General features: G+C 45.7%; 2 protein-coding genes across 2 annotated transcripts; both read right to left on the bottom strand.

Moving 5' to 3' along the window:
- Nucleotides 1-625: 625 nt before the first annotated feature.
- On the bottom strand, nucleotides 626-8,837 carry plk1 (polo-like kinase 1 (Drosophila)). The gene is made up of 11 exons (XM_086034426.1): nucleotides 8,177-8,837; nucleotides 6,706-6,874; nucleotides 6,300-6,444; nucleotides 5,740-5,833; nucleotides 5,118-5,334; nucleotides 4,997-5,039; nucleotides 3,620-3,717; nucleotides 3,475-3,552; nucleotides 2,811-2,965; nucleotides 1,421-1,603; nucleotides 626-1,030 (listed from the first exon to the last, which is right to left on the bottom strand). The coding sequence occupies exons 1-11, from the start codon at nucleotides 8,564-8,566 to the stop codon at nucleotides 842-844; spliced, it is 1,761 nt and encodes a 586-aa protein (XP_085890552.1). The 5' UTR covers nucleotides 8,567-8,837; the 3' UTR covers nucleotides 626-841.
- A 693-nt stretch (nucleotides 8,838-9,530) lies between these two features.
- On the bottom strand, nucleotides 9,531-20,142 carry palb2 (partner and localizer of BRCA2). The gene is made up of 14 exons (XM_086033672.1): nucleotides 19,976-20,142; nucleotides 19,670-19,750; nucleotides 19,230-19,289; nucleotides 18,973-19,099; nucleotides 18,090-18,481; nucleotides 16,427-16,958; nucleotides 14,380-15,203; nucleotides 13,325-13,480; nucleotides 12,970-13,052; nucleotides 12,741-12,890; nucleotides 11,309-11,425; nucleotides 11,127-11,214; nucleotides 10,780-10,922; nucleotides 9,531-9,939 (listed from the first exon to the last, which is right to left on the bottom strand). Exons 2-14 carry the CDS (start codon nucleotides 19,736-19,738, stop codon nucleotides 9,705-9,707), a joined length of 2,976 nt encoding a protein of 991 aa, XP_085889798.1. The 5' UTR covers nucleotides 19,739-19,750; nucleotides 19,976-20,142; the 3' UTR covers nucleotides 9,531-9,704.
- Between the last annotated feature and the right edge of the window lie 873 nt (nucleotides 20,143-21,015).

Raw genomic sequence — 21,015 nt, 5'->3', positions numbered from 1 at the left:
CGGGCCCCATTGGAGTAAACGTCTATCGCAGTTGAATACTTTACACTGAAAAGTGACATTTTCAGCACCGCTTATCCTGTATAGGGTCACGGGCAGATGCTGTAGCCTATCCCGGCTGACTACGGGCGAAAGGCGGCTATACTCTGAACTGGTCGCCAGCCAGTCGCAGGGCGCGCGCACACACACACACACACACACACCATCACTGGGCGGGAATCGACTCCACGCTGCCCGCACACAACTCAGGCGAGAGTACCATCAACGACCAACTGAAAAGTGTAGAAAGATTAAACTAAAAAAAAAATTTTTAAAAAAAGGAAACAAAATATTTTGCTTTTTACTTTTAAATGTTAGTAAAGCAAATTCTCGATCTGTAGTTCTAATTCTCTCAAAAATAAATTGGATGGGCCAGAGTGGATCCACAGGTTGCACGTTTGACACATCTGCTCCTAGTCTGAATTTGTCAAGGCTCTGGAAATCCCCCAAAATGGCCGACTTTCCATTTCATTCCCAGCTAGGGTCATTCATGCATCCTGTTCTTATAACCATGTCCATCAAATTTCATGTCAGTTGGTGAAACTGATTTGTTTTTTTGGTTTGGAACCCTTAAAAACACGAACAGCAGTCAAAATTAACTTGAAACTTTATTAAAACTTGGTACATGAACACATCTGAGAAACACCTTTTTAGTTAAAAAAAAAAAAAAAAAAAAGTAGGAAATGTCCAAGTTTTCAAAACACATATAAATGCATGGGAACAAGAGAGATCATCAACGAGAGTGAAAAAGACAGCGGGAGAAAGTTTCAAGTGGAAAGGACAGGATGGATGAGGCAATAAAAAGCTAGTGTGTGGCCTTGATGGTGTCCATCAACCGCTCCACCATGAGCTTGGCGTAACGCATGCGGCTGAAGAGCCCCTTGGAGCAGCCAAACTCCTCCAGCAGAGACAGCTTGTACGTGCGGAAGTCCCGCTGCTCGTCGATGTACGTCACTGCCGACATCAGCGGGCACAGGATCAACTTTGTGTGATCCTGAGAGAGAGAGAGAAAGAGGGTCTTTATTAGAAAAAGCTGAAAATGTGGAGAGACTGATACCTATGTAGTACTAAATTGCAGCGATATAAAGTTAAACTGTTTCACTATTTCAGTTTTCCTGTTTGTTTTTTGGGGGGGGTCGTGGCTAAAACAAGGCCCAATGACACATTTGGCCTTCATTCGTATTCGAGGTTAGCTAGTTAGCTGACTAGCTACACGGAAGCCCTGAAAATGTAACTTCTCATCGAATGTCTGCCGGCGTGGCGGCTGTAGAGCACCTTGTCGTCGGGCCGTGAGTGTTAACGGGTCACATAGAGAACGGAAGAAACGTGGATGACGGTGATTATTCTTTAAATCAGCCAAGTCGACTCAAATGGGCGTTACAACCTGGAAGTAGTTGATCTGCACGGTGCCGTTGCTGAGGTGCAGCACGATGGCGCTCTTGGTGCGGAACCACAGCGACAGGTAGGGCAGCCGAGCCAGCTCATCGCCCTCCCGCGGCGCCATGTTGGCGCCTGCCTTCAGCAGGTGCTCGCTCATGTAGTTGCGGAAGTACTTCAGCAGGGTGATCTGGGAGAGGAGCAAAAAGAATGAGAAAACATAAAAATAAAGATGAGGGAGAAGAATAAAAACACGAGATTGAGACTAACCAGATGAACAAAAAAGTGGCAAAAAACTACCAAAAAAAAAAGACTAAAATAAGAAAAAACAAATACTGAAAGTAGAATAGCGAGCAGAACAGAGGGGGGGAACAACCCCCCATAAAAACGCAAAAGAAAGAACATGAACAGGAAAAAAAAACAATGAATCAATAGACCAAAAACAGTAAGACAAAAACAAGACGGGGGAAGGTCAAGCGCATCAAGATGAAAAAAGAAATTGCTACAACAAAAGGAACAAATCCAAATGGATTTTTTTAAAGCAAGGATTAAAAGTAGAACATGAGCAACTACAAATAAGAGAAAAAAAAAAAGAGGGAAAAACAAGCTAAAAAAGAACAAAACTAAAATGAAAGCTCAAGAACAACAAAAAGGAACAAAACCACCAAGCCAAACAAGAACAAAACTGAGAACTCCACTAATATGCCGTTTTTGTGGCCAATGACAATTCCGAAGTTTGGCAGACAAAAACTCCAATGATCGATTCATTGTATAATTAAAGGGAAATATACCAACATCTTTTTTTCAAGCATATGTTTTATTCAGGCCCTCTAGTTGAAACACTGCATTCTGATGAATATTGCGTTTGCGGAATAGGAGTTAATCCACGCGTTTTTAGCTAGCTCTGGGGGCGGCCATTTTGGTGCAATATTTATCAGAATGCCGTGTTTCAACTAGTGGGCTTGCATCGAACATATTCTTGAATAAAATGGGGTTGGGTTTGGGTTGATTTCCTCTTAAAGTTTGTTTAAAAAAATACAAAATAAAAAAAGCTAATCATGCTTCTGCATAGGGCTGGGTGATAGGGCTGAAAAGCCTATCACAATTTAAGAATTTCATATTGGGCGATAGATTTATTATTATTATTAATAACAATAATAAATTATTATTATTAATAATAAATTATTATTAATAATAATAACATTTTTTGTTACACTAAGGACCTGGAGAAAAAAGGCTGAATTTCATCTATTTTACAACACCTAATTGTTTTTGAAAAGGGCTAACATTGGCCAATTGATCAGCGGAGCGAAAATGAACAAAAACAAGAATTAACAAGAGCAAATCTGAAAACCAAGCAGGTCGCACGAGCCTGTTGCGATAGTTGCGCTCCCGACCTTTTTGTTGAGCGTGGGCGGGTAGGCGGCGACGCTCATGTAGGACTCCTGGGCCGCCTTGTTGATGTACTGCAAACTGTTGTGGTCGGCGTACATGATCAGACGGGTGTAGTCGTTGAACAAGACGCCCACGCTGTTGTCACACAGCTGGTAGCCTGCAAGGCCACGCCGCTTCATTTAGTCAACTTCAAACCGGGCCGGGCGGCATCGAGCCGAGCGCGGCTCGGCGCAACAAAACAAAACAAAACAACACACGTTGTTGTGTAGTGACCACACCAAAGACGACAAGTCTCCAGCATTTGGAACGTCACTTACGGTATGTCTACTGATGGGGCTGCTGTTTAGTGTTTCTTTGCGGTTGGGTAAAATGATCATTTTTATTAGGTTCCTCAAGAAATGCTGTATGTATTAAAAGAATATCCCATTTATTGTGCCATAAAAAAGAAGATAAAACAAAATGAAAATACTTCAAGGATTTAAAAACGGCACCCCTTTTATCTCCAAACTCTAAAGTGATAGCGCATAGAAAAAAAGAGAAATTTGCAATTTAGCTTTTATCAAGTAAAAAAAAGAAAGTGCAGTTAATTAAAAAGATCAAATAAATAATCCCTTAATACAGACATAAATCGGAAATGGTGGCACAGTTTACGCGCGTCATTCTTACCTAACCCGTACTTGTCCGAGTAGTCCACCCACTTGCTGATCCAGAAGATGGGAATGCACGCGGGGTCCTCGGCCTCCTCTGCGCCACACAAAGCGTATCCCGTTAATCACGTTGAGGGGGGCGGGGCGAGCGAGGAGAGCGTCACCTTGGCGTACGAGCGGCCTCTCCGACGGTTTGGCGGCCATCATGCTGTTGAGCTGCTGCAGCAAATCTTTCAGGTTGTTCTCGGCCGGCTCCAAGTCCCTAAGACGCAAACGGCGTCATCACTTTCACCGCCTGCTCAGCGCAACGCAAAGGTTCGCTGCTTCAAGTCAACTTCAAGTCGGATTTCACTAAAGTTGAATACTTTTACATTCAGTCTTTAAGAAGAGTTTTTTTTTTGTAATCAATGTGAGGGATTAGGGATGTGCGCGAATAGTCCTTTAACCCTCTACGATTTATTAAACGTTGAGTATTTTACTAGTCGGTTCAACGCTGCATTAAGAATCACGCATCTTGTTCCTGAGCTGAGCACCAAGAGAGAGAATTGCCCCACCCCCCACCCCCCCACGCATACATACATAGGGGGCGGGGACACCAAGTTTGTGGAAGAAAAGTCAATTCTAAAGATGTCAAAGCTACCGCGAAAAACAACGTCACAGTTTGGCAGTATTTTGATGCAGCAGATGACAACACCACATCCAAAGTAAACCTCGATGCGATCCTGCAGGTCGATGGCGGCGGGGCCAGGCAGACGAGCACCAGAGCGTTTTTTTCCAGCCAGGCGCTGCGATGCGAACCGCGCAGCAAAGATTAGCCAACTCATTTGTAAAATGACGCGATATGCTGCCGCTTTCTTTTGTTGAGGGCAAACGGTTCGAAAAATGAATGCTGTGTATCGAGCCCGAGTAGGCTACGTGGTGCCAAGTTGCAAAACGATTACGCCCCAACTCCAGAGTAGCCATAACCAAATGAAAGAGGAGATAGATACTACGAGCGTTTGAGCGGGTCAGCTATGTGGCCAATGCCTTAACTGCAGACGGATGGACGTCCGTAGCCACCAAATTTTACATGACTATAACGTGTATAACGCATGTGGACCAAGGACATCTCCGCAGCCGTGCGTCACGTGCCTTGGAAAAAGACACCAATCACGTCGCAAAGTCAGCTGTGATCGGTCGTCGTGAGCAGTTGTGATGTCATTTTCAGTCGACAGAAGTGACAAAATGGCCGCCCCCACAGATGGCTAAAAACGAGTGGATTAACACTTATTCCACTAACGCAATATTAATCAGAATGCCTTGTTTCAACTAGTGGGCTTACATAGAACATATTCTTGAAGAAAATATGTTTCTTTATGCTTTAAAAAGTAGTTAAAAAAAAATAAAAAATCTGGGCCATCTTTTTAAAAACAAGAACAAAAAACTTTGGAATTAGATGGCAAAAAAACCTAAACTAATTTGCCTCGATAAGTTTTGGTACTGCACATTTTGGGACTGTAAAACAAGATCATATTAGTTATCAAAGCATTCAAGCACGTTACCTCGGCATCTGCTCTTCCTTCACGTCCATTCCCTCCGACGGTCCTGCAAAAACAAACAAAAGTGGCCGTCAGCGCCGCCACTGCGGCCACCAAACCCAAAAGGGGCGGAGCGGGCGCCCACCCTTGTTGCCGAGGGCGGCGAGGGGCCGGCGCTGCGCCGTGTCGGACGGCGCGATGGAGAAGCGCGGCGACACGGTGAGGCAGGTGGTGGGCAGGCGGGCCGGCGTGTAGCCCGACGTGAAGAAGTCGTCCGTCAGCATCTGGGCGATGGTCGGACGCTGGCTCGGGTCGGGGTGCAGCATGCGCTTGATCAGGGACACTGCCGCCGGGTTCACATGCTGCAAGAGCCCAAAAATAAATCAAATTAATTAAAAAAAATAAAATAAAATCAAACATTTGTGCTGCAGCTATCGAATATTTTGGCATTCGGGTATCCTACTGAAAATTATACATCTATCTCTATATACTGCATATCTATCTATATACATACACAGTATATACACAACGTCAGCGTAATCAAGTCTGTTTTTTGCAGCGGCCTTAATTAGCGTTAGCGCATTAACGTTGCGGCGTTGTCGTCGGTGGCAACACTTTGTGACGGCCCAAAGAGAAGCGCGGAAGATGAGTCAAGGCGGCCGTTGCGCCGCGACACGCTGCCGGGAACAACTTGAAAATAAAAGCGTAGCAGGGCATTGATGCGCGCCGACTGCATGCATGTGCGGCAAAAGAGAAGTTGCGGTTACCCAGGGGATGGTGTAGTTGTTCTTCCGGATGCGATTGTACGTCTCCTTCAGGCACGACGTTTCAAACGGCGGCTTGCCCACCAGCAGCGTGTACCTAAAAGCCAACGGTGACACTTTTTCATCGAGTTTTGAACTCTCAAGTCAGAATTGTTTTTTGTTTTTTTTTTAACAGAAGAAACCATGAATCGAAATTACAATTACGATTTTTACACTCGATGATTACAAAATTGTAAAAAATGATTAGTATATATTTATTCCTAACACAAGGAAATCATACTTGAATGTATAAATTTGAACTTTTTTTTTTTTAAATTTTACAATAATTGTTATAAATGTTGTTTGGTCCAACAGGAACTCACATAATTATAGTGTTTCAAAGACATTTATTTGCCTTTATATTTTTTTTACATTTAAACATTTTCTTGTTTTGTACTAAAAAAAAATTCATTTGAATAATCGTGATTTCAATTATTACCAAAATAATCGCGATTCATATTTTTTTCCCCCTCCATAATCGAGCAGGTCACGGATGTGCTTGCTGAATTTTGTTGCGGACTCACAGTATGCATCCGAGCGACCACACGTCCACCTCGTAGCTGTGTCCTTTCTTGCACAGAACTTCCGGTGCAATGTAGTTTGGTGTCCCGCACAAAGTCTTCTTGCGCTCGCCGTCAAACTCGATCTTGGTAGCCAGGCCGAAATCCCCTGAGGCGAATGAAAAAAAAAAAAAACTCAAGTTGGTTCCCCCCCCCTTTATTTTTTTAAAAAATGCTTTCAAACTAACGGCAATTTTGGTGGAAGCCAAAGCGATTATTGTGCTGCAAGAATGGCAACAGGTTCATTGGCCATTCTGCCATCTAGTGGTAGAGTATTTAATTACTCTGTCCATGGCATGGACGGCAGGCAAAAGATGCCGGTAATGTTTGGTGATGGTTGGTTGCTTTGGCGCGCCTTCTGCCCGCTCACCTATCTTGACGTCCATGTCGTCGTTGAGGAAGATGTTGCCCAGCTTGAGGTCTCGATGGATGATGCGGTTGTTGTGCAGGTACTGGACACCCTTGAGCAACTGCATCATGTAGTAGCGCGCCTCGGGCTCCGTCACAGCCTTGCGGCGCTTGTGCAGCTCCAGCAGCGACTATTTAGAAAAAAAAAGAAGAGAAAAAAAAACGAAATACACGTGAAATACAAATGAATACACATTTATCCCGCAATACCGGAAAATGGCAAATTACAGCTTAGCTATTGATCTCCGTGCATCCTGTCATGATCGACATTGTGCTAGACTTTGTCCAAATTGGACACACTGGTGGCTGGTCCAAATATTTTCTAACTTTCCTGGGCAGGTTTACAGGTTGGGTGGTTTGTGTCCTGGATCATTCATTTCTGACCAACAGATTCTTTTTGAGTCTGATTCCGAAATGTGGCAGAATACAATTACGTGAATCAATTCATCAATTGAAGAAAAAAAAAAAAGTATCTTTTTTTTAAAAGAGCAAAAATCAGGAATTTTTGGGTGTGTGTGGGTGATGCTTGAATATCATTGTTGGTCTTCTAGTGCAAGTTGAAATATGTTGTTTTGTTGGATTTTTTTAAGTAGAAAATTTTAAAAAATAAAATAAAAATCAGGAAAAATCTGACAATGTGTGTCAATTTTAGAAGCACTAATATTAAATGTATCTACCGATTATTTGGTCAGGCCTATGCTAAAACATGTACAATTTCATCTTCAGGAGTGTTGGGAAAAGTTTCTGAGCATGTTAAAGGCCCAAAACTTGAGCAGCCTGAACAATAAGAATTAAAGTCTATTAAAAAACATGAAGATGCCGCAATAGTAAATTAGTAATAATAATAAGAGACACCCCCCCCACCTCCAAATGCGATCTAGTTGTAGAGATATTTATAATTGTTATATTGTCTGCCTACATGTGTCGAGGCACGTTTGTGTTCAAATCGTTTCAAGTGTTCTGACACCACTGCATGGCAGCTCGTTAGCCTGACTGTCTGTTGCGTCTTGTATTGGTTTTAGCATTTCCAAAGAAAAAGCTTAAAGTGTTTGCGTTAAATACGTGCGTAATATTTGTTTGGTTTGCCAGTAAACTGAAACCAAGTGGAATTGATCATTTCATCAGTTAAAATCAAAACGTTCTTTTGCATTACTTCATTGCAAACATTAATTTCCAATCACTGTTTAGCAACCAATAATACTGGTTTTATTCAGAATTGTTTAATTTTCGAACAAACCAAATAAACCACAATTAAGCAATATCACACGAGACAGAAGTCGTGATGTACAATCAACTTTTTTTTTTCCAAACCGAGCGACTTCTTGGCTACCGATTGCAGCGACCCAGGGGCTACTAGTTTGATAAACACTTCTGAGATGTCTGAGATGTGTATGCGGGAATGTCTTCTTTTTATTCGACAAGACTGTACTCACTCTCCTCTTGCAGATCTCCAGCACCACGAAGACGAAGTCGTCGTCCTCGAAGAATCCTCGGAAGCCGACGATGTTGGGGTGCTCCAGGCTCTTGTGGATGGTGATCTCCGAGGTCATCTTCTCGCGCTGGTGCGGCTTGACGATGAGCGACTTGGGCACGATCTTGCCGGCGAACACCTGCTCGCTCTCCACGTCGGTGATCTCGTAGCACTTGGCGAAGCCGCCTTTGCCCAGGAAGCGGCCGCGGTTGTAGCGCCGCTTAGCCCGTGTGTCCACCAGCACCTCGGGGATCTCCTTGAGCGGCGTGGAGCCCAAGGCCGACGACGGTTTGCCGCTGTTCGCCACCGCCGCCGTGGGTGGCGGCTGCGGCTTGGCTGTCGGCGCACTCATTTTGGCCTGGAAAAGTCGCTTCGAGCTCGGCGAAGTAGCCGGAGAAAGGCCGAGTCCACGTCAAACGCAAGCTGAAATAGGCTTGAACCTCACCGCGTTTCGACAACAATGTGAGCCAAACACTTAAACCTCGAATTTAAAAGCGTGCCCAAGACTTTAAACGGGTGAATTTGAGGAAGAAGAATGTTCGCCAAACTTGGTCGTCCGACGTCAGGCCAGCTTGTGACAACGGTTGCCGATATGAATTTAAAAAGCGACCAAGACTAGCGATGGCTTCCTATTGGTCCGTGGGATTTGAATTCCAATGCGACACCACGGTGCATCATGGGAAGCCTAGTCCAATGAGCCAATGGGCGACCGCGTGTGGCAAACGGTGTGATCCCATTGGGTGAATGTGTTTCTTTTGAACACGGTGCTCGTGGGAAATGTAGTTGACGAGCGTGGGACTTTAATCAAACGTATGGTTTGCAACGAGAGCGTTTTGAAAATAAATGTAGGGTTAATACTTAAGTACGGTGCAACAAACATTATGTCTTTACAGGAAGACGATGCGCATTTCTACCTACTTACTGCGCAAGTATTGAAACGTGAAAGCAGTTTTTATTCATTTTAGCACGGTATGGATGACGGGCAAACAAACGTTCAAACGCTGCACAATAACACAGGAAAGTTGCAAGCGTTCGAATATTTGACAATTACATTACACTATGAAAATTATTTTAAGATTTATATTACTTTTCTACAAATGAATTCATAATTTATTTTATTCATATTTAAATGAAGAACTAAGCCCCAAAGTAGTGATTTTAACAAACTATGAAAAGCACTTTGTAATTGTAAAGTTTTAAGTTAATTAAATTGAAATGATGAAAATTACACAAAATTCCATGTATAGATACATTTCTGAAATGAGTTAGATATAAAATTAACACGTGTGAATAAAGCAATTAAAGCGAGACACCAATGGTTGAACATAAGTTTAATTCAAATTACAAAAGCGTTCTTTTTTGTCTTTTTTAACCTACATAAGCACTGAAGTCAGAGGCATGGTGATAAAATTGTACAGGCAGTAGTCAACAAAATCAAGTTCAGTGCGAGTGTCAGATCGGCGCTCTAAAACAAGCGGATGTTATTAAAATCACATAAAATGGTCCCGAACGGCAAGGTCAAAGTGCAATGTGACGTCGCCGTTGTGGTGGCCCGTCACCAGCGTGGCGCCGTCCTCCGCCCAACGGGCCAGCTGCCAGCCTTTGCCGTCGGGGGCCGCCATCACCGTGACGCCGTCACACCGCTGCCTCAGCTGCCACACACACACGCAGCCCTTCTGATTCACGCCCACCGCCGCCACGTCGCTGGCATCGGCATCGCACAGCCTGCGGGAAGCCGGACATTATCCCCCAAAAAATAAATGAATACAGCCCATTCCCAATTCGACATTCTCGTCTAATGTGGTTGCACAATTGTGCACATCCTCTTACGAATGGGAATGTGGCTGTGGCTGGTTCAGAATAAACCGATCACATTCAAACTCATGTTAAAGTGGAAGTCAACGCAAACATTTTTTTCAATAATACGTTCTATGCAAGTACACTAGTTGAAGCAGGGCATTCTGATAAATATTGCGTTTGTGGAATGAGTGTTAATCCACTAGTTTTTAGCCATCTCTGGGGGCGGCCATTTTGTCTTCTGTCAACTGAAAATGACATGCTCACAACGACCAATCACGGCTCGGATTCAGAAAACAGGTCAGCCGTGATTGGTCGTTGTGAGCATGTCATTTTCAGTCGACAGAAGACAAAATGGCCGCCCCCAAAGATGGCTAAAAACGAGTGCATTTTGCTGCTTGACTCTTATTCCAACGCAAAATGAATCAGAATGCCGTGTTTCAACTCGTGGGCCTGCTGGGAACATATTCTTGAAAAAAAGATGTTTGGGTTGACTTACGCTTTACAATGGGAGTCGGCACACAGCGTCCACCATTTATTCTAATTTAACATCAAAATTAACATTGACATAATATAAAATAACATCAAAATTACTAGCGCCGTCCATACTGTGTATCGGCGAGTGCTCAAGAGTGAATACTTGTACTGGTATTGCGTCGTATCGAACATCCCTATCACAGATGGTCCGAACTGGAGTCACTTTTTCACAAACATCTGGTCAAGATCAGGCCAACTGGAAGGCTCACCGAAGTCGAAACTTTAGCTCACCTTCCCGACCAGGACGCGGGCGGCTCCAATTGGGCCGCCAGGACGCTTTTGCCGCTGAGAGGGTTCACCGCAACCAAGGAGAAGAGTGCTGGCTTCTTCCCTTCTTCCAGAAACAGATGCTGCAGCAGGACAAACAACACACCCTGGACAGACGCAGAAAGTGACAAAGAGAAAAATGAAGTTCTCACATTTTTCCTCATTTAGTGTCGTCCATTTGTCAGTTTGGTAGCAATCAGGGAAAAACCTCGGGGCCAAGTTTGTCTCAAGTCAGGAAATGGCCGGAATAACACTAAAATGGCCGCTTCAAAGCAAAATGGCAGACTTCCTGTCCGTCGACGTACACTTACACGGCAGGAGAATCCTCGTAAACAGGACGTGTGAGATAAATTGTCGTCAAGTTCAATTTTCTGCAGCAAGTGTCCACTCTTTAAATTCCTTGGGAAAAAAAAAAAAAAAAAAAACACAAAATCACATCATCTCCTCAGATGGTGTACCTAATCAAGTGTCTGTGTGGAGTGTTTAGCCCTACCAGACAAAGAGTCGTCCCCTCTCATCGGTGCCGATCAGAGCGTCGGGGAGAACGTCCACCGGAGCCAGCGCCCGAACGCAAACGTCGGGCGAGGCCAGGTGGAGACAGCGGGAAGCGCTGCAGACAAAAGAAAAAGGTAAAAAGGACAGAAGAATTCAATAAAACGTCGCTGCCCTGTGAAAAACACGTACGTCCAGTTTTGTCATTTCGGTAACACGGAAACCCCATTAAGTTAAACATTTTTTAAAAAGAAAAAAAATAAATAAAATGGACACAAGTGTTTTTCACAGGACAGCGACAAATATTTGTTGTTGTTAGTTATTCATCTATTTTTTTTAAATCGTTCAAGTATACGTCATCGCTGTCCTGTGAAAAACACTTATGTCCATTTTTTTAAACATTTTTCTTATTTTTTACGTGAATGGAGTTTCCGCATAACAGACATCGCATTAACGTGAAAATGTAAACAACTTCCAAAATTGGACATGCGTGTTTTTCACAGGGCAGTGACGATATGTGACTTCTGGGACACAATTATCAAGAATGTTCAAGAAAACACGTAGGTTAGGTTCGCGGGCGACTGCAAACATTAACGTTAGGTTTGTTGAAAGACAAAAATTCACGCTAGCAATACCTGAAATTGGCTTTGATCGTGAAAGAGGAAAGTTCGAGGTTAATGAAAACTCGAAATTGTTTCTGATGTTGGCACAAACGTGTACGTTAGCTTCATAAAAACGTGTACTTTAGATTCGATAAGAGTCGGTCTCCCATGTTTCCTAAAACATGCTGGGCTCATTGAGACTCGAAATTGTTTTTGATGTTGACAAAAAACTCACCGTTGTAGAACAGAAAAACGTTCCCCAATGCTCACAGAAACGCGTACATTTTGTTTGTAAAACTCTACATGGTCTACGACGTACATTAGCTTCACTAATGACATTTTTGCAGATGTTCAGAAAAACACGCACGTTAGCCTCGCAAAAAAACTTTGGTTAAGACTGCGTTTAATCTTTATGGAAACACGTACACTATGCTGGGCTCAACCGAAGGCAAAATTGTCTTTGGTGTTCACAAAAAAAAAGCTCACGTTACCTCCGCAGAAGAAAATAAGTACGTTAGCCTCGTAAACCACATTTTCGCCAGTGTTTGCAAAAAACACCAATGTTTGGAAAATACTCAAAATTGTGACTGACGTTCACAAATGCACAAACCGTTTGCTTTGTAAAAGAGTCTGAATCGAATCACAGAAACATGTACGCTGGCTTCGCAGGAGACCAAAAACTATATCTATACTATGCAGTATATTCACTTTGTTAGGAGTCAGTCGCAAGTTGTGTCCAACCTTTCCGCAAACACGTACCTTTTAGCTTTTAACTCGACTGTCTCTGACGTTGACGAAAAGGCATACATTCGCTTGCAAAATCCAACTCACCTGCCATCATTTGACAGCGTGAACACCTGCAGCGCGCAGCCAATGGGCGAGTGGGAGGAGGTGACCACCCTGGCCTCGGCCACGCCCACAGCCGCCTGCACGTCGCCCTCGAGGAGCAGCACGGGCTGGCCGCCGCAGCACGACAGCACCCTGACCGCGCGTGGGTGCAGAGGAACGTCTCAAAGAGGGAGGAAATTGGCCAAGGGGGACAAATTGGCTCGCGGCTTACCTCACTTCTTTGATCGCCGGCCGACCCAGAGTCACGCACACGAGGCCGGCGGCGTCCGGGACGGGAAACGCGTTCGTCAACGGCTGCGTGAACAAACCACATCAATGACACGTCAAAGAGAACCGAAGGTCTGCCATGCGCACTGTCAATTTTGAAATAATGTGCGGAAAAAGGAAAAAAAAGAAATGTGTCCAGTACATCGACGAATCGGAAAAGCGATCGACAGATGAATCGATTATTCAAATGTTTGTTAGTTGCGGCCGTAGAAAAACGCGTTGAGTTTAACAGTTAAGAATCATTGTTGTGTAAGAGCGTCAAGGGAACGACTACTATTCCGTACTTCCGACACACTCACCTGAGTGAAGGGCCACGCGTGTCGTCGCGTCCAAGCGCGCGATGACGACGGCCGACTCCACAGAGACACCGCCCGCTCTGCCGCCGCGGCGACGCACAAGCGGCCGCCCGAGTCCAACAGGCAGCACGCGTCCACCAGAACGCTTCCTGCCGGGGCCTGAACACACGTCGACACAAATCGTTCGTGCTATTGGCATCATTTGTCATTGACTGTCACAATGGCAACAAAAAGAGCAACGCGCTTGCTGAAAAATGGTGTTTTTTTCTTGATGTCTGTGTACCTGTGGATGCTAAGCCAGCCAGGTGACCGTAATCGCAAAGGTTGAATTCAGACAACTCAAACGCTAAAATAGGACTCAGGCAATTCCTGCCTGCTACGAGGCGAACAGAAAATTGATAGGTTGCAGAAATGCTGCAACGAGCATGTTTGTTGATCAACTGTCTTGGACGGTTACGAAAAAACATCAGGGTTTGAAGACAAATTTGTTTTTGATGTTTCCACAAAGGCAAGATGAGCTTTATTAGTTCTACAATTAGGGAATTTGAAAAGATGATTGAAAAGGTTGACCTGTTTTCTGAATCTGAGCCGTGATTGGTCGTTGTGAGCGGTTGTGATGTCATTTTCCGTCGACAGAAGTGACAAAATGGCCGCCCCCGCAGATGGCTAAAAACGAGTGCATTTTGCTGCTTAATATATTCCTGTTGTTTTCTTTTTCAATTTAAGAGAGGCCTTGGTGACTTTGGCTCCACAGCACTCCCCCGCATGTTGTGGCTTCAGCTATTTTATTTTATTTTTTTGTGAACATAGCCTTCGACGTTCGCTGAGATTTTTCACTCATTTGTTTTTGTGGCTAAAGCCCGGTCCAACATACATGACTTTGGCCCCATCGTGTGGTCAAGGAACTATGCTGATGAGTTGTGGAGCTTCATTTACACAAAAGTAGTGCTTAGCCGCCCGCCCTCTTGCAGCTCTGTCCCTGTCCGCCGCGAATAGCTGGGGAACACCGTACCGTGTATCGTCGGATCCAAGCCGAGCCAAAACGGCAAGTTTCTTACCTGCAGCGTGCAGCTCGCGTGCACCTCCCCCGCCGGCAACATTTGGCCGTCGGGTGCCGGGGCGGCCGTGTGGTGGGTGGCGGAGGCTTGGGGGGGCGGGATCGGCGGGGAAAGGGCCCGGGTGGAGCGGCCAGGCGGGGGTGCAAGACTGAAAGAGGGGGCGGCAGCGTCGGCGGGCGACGTGGCGAGCGGCGTGAGTCCCAGCGAGGGCAGTGCCGGGCTGGAGGGGAGGGCGGACGAGGTCGGGTGCGGAGGGGCCCAGGCCGCCGCGGGGCTCAGTCGCAGCTGAGAGTCGACGCCGTGTCCGTTTTGGATCGCTTTGGGGAAAACGTCTTCAAGGCTGTGGTCCTCCTGGCCTACCTCTAGGGGGCGATCACAGCTGGGAAGCAGTTCCTGTCGGCCGCCCAAAGCATTCGGTCCTCGTTCCGCTGGACCCGGGCACACGTTGTGAGGCTCCAAACGTGAGGTTCCGGTGAGCCGCGTGTCCGTGGTTCGGGGCTCATAGTCTTGTGATTGGCTGGATGGTTTTCCAGCCGTGGGTTTGAGGCCGAGCGGCACGCCCAGAGTGTTCGCCGGAGTCGCGGGGTGCCGCAGGACGCCGGCCGCGTTGTGGCGCGGCGACGCAAAAGCTTCCATCGGAGATTCCGCGGCCACTTGGCGGAGTTTGCTGAGCTTCAGGGAGGCGAACTGCTCGTCGGGCAAGTGGAAGTCCTGATGGAGGTCAAAGTGCAAAAGGCGGCCCACCAGCTGCGTGGGGGGAGGAAGTGGCGGCGTCGGGGTGAGTTTGGGGAAAGGGAGGAGGAGGGAATCCCAGCTCTCGGAACCTGTGAGGACACAAACAAAAGAAAAAAACAAAAATCAGTCAATTGTTTTTCGTGTCCACGAAACATGGACTTTAGGTTCAACAAACACTCAAAAATGTCATGGGGTGGCCATTTGGGCCTGGGTGGGCCAGATTGACAGACTGTCCACCCAGTGGGATTCATGAAAAAAAACAACAACTTTTAAATGGTTAGTAAATTATTATTGAATCAGTGTTTCGTTGTGTTTTTTTTATTGTATTGAATATTAAAAATGGCATAATTGCGGTTGTCTAAGGAATATCGGAACTTCATATTATTCGGTTTGAGATTTTATTTGAATTTGCGATGTGTCGGGGCAGGAGGATTGTGCGAAGTGAGAGAAATATTCAGGCCCAGCCTGATTTTTCCAGGCCCGCCCATTAGCCACGTTCTGGCTCCGCCCCTGCCCCAACGTTTGAAAAATATTCAAAAATGCATAAATAAGTTCCTTGGATTGAATGGCTGGGCTGTGAAAAGATAAATAATATCTCCTTGTTAGTGAATGAGTTAAATAAATATTAATTGAGGAACACATTCAATCCCAAAGACACATTTATATGTCAAGACATATAAATATGTCCTTGGCACTGAGGGAGTTAAGGAGGAGATTTACAAAACTAAAACAATGAAGCTTATGTTTGTTCCAAAAAATACAGGTGAAGAGGACCTTGAAAAAAACAGTCGCATATTAATTTGCAAATATTGAGGGGGGGAAAAAATGTGATAATTTTTCAAAATCGTTCAGCCCTAATAGCAAAGCTATGGAAAATTTCCAACTAGGGCTGTGCAATTAATCAAAATTCAATTACAATTACGATTATTACACTGCACGATTACAAAATTGGCATAATCGTAAAAAACGATTATCAGTATGCAGTGATATCCAACGCACTGTTTGTTTACACAAGGAAATCATACTTGAATTTATACATTTGCACCTTTTTTATTTTATAATAACTACTTTGACACATTTTGTTAGGTCCTAAGGGAGCTTACATAGTGTTTCAAAAAAAATGTTGTCTTTATATTTGTTTACGTTTAAACGATTTCTTGTTTTGTACCCCCCCAAAAAAATCAACGATCATTTGAATAATCGTGATTTCAATTATTATTACATAAAAATAATCATGATTCATGCAGCCCTACGTCCAACTGATATTGATAAGTGCCACAGTGTGGACACAGCGTCGGCATGCAAGTCTTACTTGCGACCACCGGGGTAGACTTGAGCGTCGTGCAAAAGATGGGAAAGACCTTCTGCGATCCGGACGAAGGCCGCGTGGCCTGCGGATGGTCGGAAGGCGGCTCAAGCTCTTCCGGAGTTGGGTGGGAATTTGGAGAATCCGCCTCACCGAGAGCCAGGCCCGGCAAAGGCGAAGGCGAGGCTTTCTGGGCCCCAAGGTTCGACCTGCCTCGCCCCCTCCGACTCTTCCGACCCCTCCCCGGACGAGTGACTCGAGGGGGCTGGGGGGCCTCGGCGCGGGGGTCACCGACAGAAATGGGACCGGAACGCTCAGTGGAGCGGACCGGGCTGGTTTTCTTCCGGCGAGGTCGCCTCGAGCTCAGCTGGGTACGGATGACGGCCCGCAGGTCCGGCTGGCTCTGCGAGAGAGCCATGCGCCTGGTGGTCCGGACGTAGTACTCCGCAGGGAAAAGTAGTCCCTCCACCGCGGTGCAGGACTCCAGCAGGCTCTTCCCCTCTCCTCCTCCTGACATTTCTACGTTGCAAAAACCAGACTTAAAAAAAAACAAAACAAGATTCAAATTAGATGAGGAATATATTACTGTACTTCATTTTAGTACAATTTTCTGCTAAATAGAACAGGAATATAGGATTTGGCAAGCTGCCCAAGCCCTCCATCCATTATCTACCGCTTATCCAGGGTGGGGTCGGAGCTTCAGCAGGGAAGCCCAGACTTCCCTCTCCCCAGCCACATCTTCTAACTCTTCCGGAGGGATCCCGAGGAGTCCCCTGGCCAGCCGGGAGACGGACGTCTCTCCAGCGTGCCCCGGCCGGTGGGACGTGCCCGGAACACCTCACCAGGGAGGTGTCCAGGGGGCATCCTAATCGGATGCCCGAGCCACCTCATTTGGCTCCTTTCAACGTGAAGGAGCAGCCCCTCAACTCTGGAGCTTGGCACCCTATCTCCAAGGGAGATCCCGGACACCCTTCGGAGGAAATCCTTTTCGGCCGCTTGTATCCGGGATCTTGTTCTTTCGGTCACGACCCACAGCCCGTGACCATGGGTGAGGGGAGGAACGGAGATGGACCAGTAAATTGAAAAAAATCCTTCTTCACCACAACGGACCGATACAGGGTCCGCATCACAGCAGACGCTGCAGCGGTCCGCCTGTCTCCCGGGATGCAATACTGAGGCCACCAAGCCGGAGGAACGGAGATGGACCAGTAAATTGAAAAAAATCCTTCTTCACCACAACGGACCGATACAGGGTCCGCATCACAGCAGACGCTGCAGCGGTCCGCCTGTCTCCCGGGATGCAATACTGAGGCCACCAAGCCGGACCCTTTGGCGCCATTGTGATGCCGAGCAATGACGTTGGACTAAGTTGAAGAGCTTCATTTAGTCAGGCCACAGCCTTGTCCAATAGGAAAAGCTTGACGCGAGATGACATTTATTAGCAATGACACACCTCTTTGGGTGGGCGTCAAGTACTTCATTTTATTAGCCAGGGTTCATTTTCCGCTCAGGCCATGTAAACGGCTTTTTCCGAATGACTCCGAAATCGGAATTTTGGCCTTAACCCGAATATTGGCTGCATGTAAACGCAGTCAATGACATATTCGGTCTTGTTTTCACAAACTGCATCTTTGCTGGATTTTGATGTGGCCAACTGTACCCGATTTACCGAATTTTCAGGACTCTTTTCTTGAAGCGCGAGGTGACCTCCATCCCGTCCTCCGGTGCGTTTTACAGTTCCGTTGACGTCGTCTGGCACGTCTGCGTCCCTTCTCCCGCCTTGTTTCTCATCCCGGAGCGCCGGAACATTCCAGTGCGACAGCAGCAGCGAGGGCGACGCCGATTCCGAACTTTGGCTTTCGTCGGCGAACCTCGCCTCGCCTTGCGACTTTCCTCCATCCTCGCTGCGCCTCTGCCAGCGCATGCGGCTGCGGCGGGAGCGCAGGCGCAGGGCCGGACTAGCTCTGGAAGCGCGGGCCGAGTCGCTGCGACTCGCTTCCGGTTCCGGCGTGGACACGAGCGGAGTCCTCACCGTGCCGCTACAGCTGGAACCGGCGGGGCCTGGCGAGAGTTACCGGTCACAATATTGGGAACATTTTGGTTGACTTCTCACAATACTCAAAACAGTCGGTGGAGTTAACTTGGAGCTTGTTGATTAACAGATTTTTTTTTTTTTTTTTGTTCAATTCACAAATGTATTAACAATTGTGTTTACATTGGATTCAAATGTGAAATTGAATATTTGGAAAGCCAATGAGATTTGATTGAAGGCAACTTCACCCTACCCGACAAAAATTTACATTGGGTTTAACTTAAAAGGTTACATTCACATTACAAAAACAAACTCGACTTCTAGGTCTGAAAAAAAAAAAGTGGTATCAAACATCCCTTTCAAAGGCCCAACTTGACTTGTCAATGGCGATATGTGTCAAAATAACTCGAAATTGTCTTCAACGTGACCGAAAACGTCTTTGATGCTTGCAAAAAGGCACGTGGAATTGTCATCTGTGCGTAACGGACTTTTGGAAACGACCTCTTGTGTTTCCACATACTTGCTGCATCTGTCGGCTTCGACGTTCCGTCTGGGCCTGCCTGGTCCTGGCGGCGGCGCTGGTGGTCCCGCTTTGGAGCGACATCGTTCCTCACGTGTTTCCGCACCGCCTCCAGTTGCTCGGCACGCTGCCAACGCAGACGTATGAAAAATCTCTCACATTCATGTCTTCCAGAACCCCCCCAAAGAGACAGGACGCATAATACAGTATGTTTCTTTTAAGATCAACACATCCCTAAATGGGGGTAATGCGTTTACCTGCAATTTCTGGGCGGTCTTGAGATACTCCCGCCGGAGCTGGTCCAACTTCCTCCGAAGCTGCGAAGAGAAAAACACAAGAATGAGAGCAATCATCACCAGAACAGGACCCACAAATGGATTAAATTTCCGCTGACAGCCCGAGCTAAACTTAGCTTCTCCCCAGCATATAAAAATGTTCAACAGTTGAGATGTGTCTGAGCAACATAATTCCTTGACACCAGTTACTACCCTCTTTCATCCAGGCTATCTTGTAGCATTTTAGCATCATAGAAAGAATCGTAAAACATATGCCTAAAAGCCACAGTGAGCTTTTCAGTCGATAGTTGTCTGAATCTTTTTTTTGGGTGGGGGCGTCTATTATTCGTGATTTTTTTTCCAGGGTGCAAGCGTTCCCTGTACGCCCATTGAAAATATATTAAGCACTAAATGTTGATTACATTGTCCTTGTCATCGCAGAAGAGCGTGGTCCTCAATTGCTCCTCGCAGTGCAAGGCATCACTCTGCATTCTGCTCACTTACTAACACAACACACAAACAAAACACATATGAATAAGACGAAACACGTTCAAATAAAGTTACACGTTAGCTAAGTCAGGCTAGGCTACACGCAAGGCTAGGCAGTTAGCTTGACCCGAAGTTGTTAGCATTCAACAAACAGAACGGTTACAACATGTCACATGAAGCTCTTTCGATATACAGTCTTAGCTGTCATTGACCGCCGACGAAGTTATGGAAACACATACGCTGACTCCATGGACGTTGTTTCACCACAGGACGCGATCGATGACCCGACGCTCGATTCGATCCCAAACTCCCGCGACAGCTGCCTGAAAATAGGTGGAAGCAATCGAGCTCGGATAACTAGATCGCCACACTGCTGCTCATTCTTCGTCTATGGTGTTTTAAATGGCTGTTGACAAAGCGGCTTACTGTTGCTACACCGCCACCAAACGGGATTGAAAAAGTACACACAGATGCTTTAAAAAAATTTTTAAAAAAACGCCCCCACTAGTCTACAAAACACAGCATTATGATTATGTACTGACTGTAATAAGAGTTGGTGGAATATTTGGCAGCAAAATTCACCCCGTTTTTATCCATCTCAGAGGGCGGCCATTTCGCCACTTGCTGTCGATTGAAAAGGACATCACAGTTGCTCAGGGCTGAGTTAACGATCACCACAGCAATCTCAATGAAGGTAAACACTGACTCTACATTGCTTAAAACAAGGCCTGCAGAAATAGCACATCTACATTCAAAACTACTTAAATCTAATCGTGTAGAATTAAAAAAAAAAAGAAAATGCATTACTGCAAGTAAGTTTGTTGAATCGTCAGTGTTTTTTGACCCATTCACTGCCATTGACAAATATGCCTTTTCACAGTCCAGCCATTCAATCCCATGAACTATTTTTATTACAAATTTTTTCTAACGTTTTGGTAAGAGGGTCTAAAAATGTCTGGCAGTGAATGCGTTAAAATACCTGCATTTAAAGCACTTTGTATCATTATACATTTGACCACTATATAAAAATGTGCATGAAAATATTCTCTCTAAATTAGTTGTCCCAACAGATTATCCTCACAAGGGTCGCGGGCGTGCTGGAGCCAATCCCAGCTGCCTATGGGCAGTAAGCGGGGTACACCCTGAACTGGTTGCCAGCCAAGCGCATGGCATTTTCCTCAATTTGACTTTCAAATAAACTCGTATGTAACACTTGACCATGGCAATTCTACACTTTAATACCATTACATTCCAAAAGTAAAAAAGACAGTGAGACAAA

The sequence above is a fragment of the Filicampus tigris genome, chromosome 6, assembly GCF_054856515.1.
Source record: "Filicampus tigris isolate MCC_2025a chromosome 6, RoL_Ftig_1.0, whole genome shotgun sequence".
Taxonomy (NCBI): Eukaryota; Metazoa; Chordata; class Actinopteri; order Syngnathiformes; family Syngnathidae; genus Filicampus; species Filicampus tigris.
Note: the sequence above shows the minus strand (reverse complement) of the source record. Positions and strands in the feature narration are given on the sequence as shown.

Excerpts from the sequence above, each read along its gene's own strand:
- plk1 (XM_086034426.1), bottom strand. The coding sequence starts at position 8,566 with ATGAGTGCGCCGACAGCCAAGCCGCAGCCGCCACCCACGGCGGCGGTG. Across the intron at positions 2,966-3,474 it reads CTCGGACAAGTACGGGTTAG|GCTACCAGCTGTGTGACAAC; the intron begins GTAAGAATGACG and ends GTGGCCTTGCAG. Across the intron at positions 1,604-2,810 it reads CGCCCACGCTCAACAAAAAG|ATCACCCTGCTGAAGTACTT; the intron begins GTCGGGAGCGCA and ends CTCCTCTCCCAG.
- palb2 (XM_086033672.1), bottom strand. The coding sequence starts at position 19,738 with ATGCAGAGTGATGCCTTGCACTGCGAGGAGCAATTGAGGACCACGCTC. Across the intron at positions 16,959-18,089 it reads AAAAGAGTCCTGAAAATTCG|TCTGGTTTTTGCAACGTAGA; the intron begins GTAAATCGGGTA and ends TTTTTTTTTAAG. Across the intron at positions 13,481-14,379 it reads ACGCGAGCTGCACGCTGCAG|GCCCCGGCAGGAAGCGTTCT; the intron begins GTAAGAAACTTG and ends ACGTGTGTTCAG.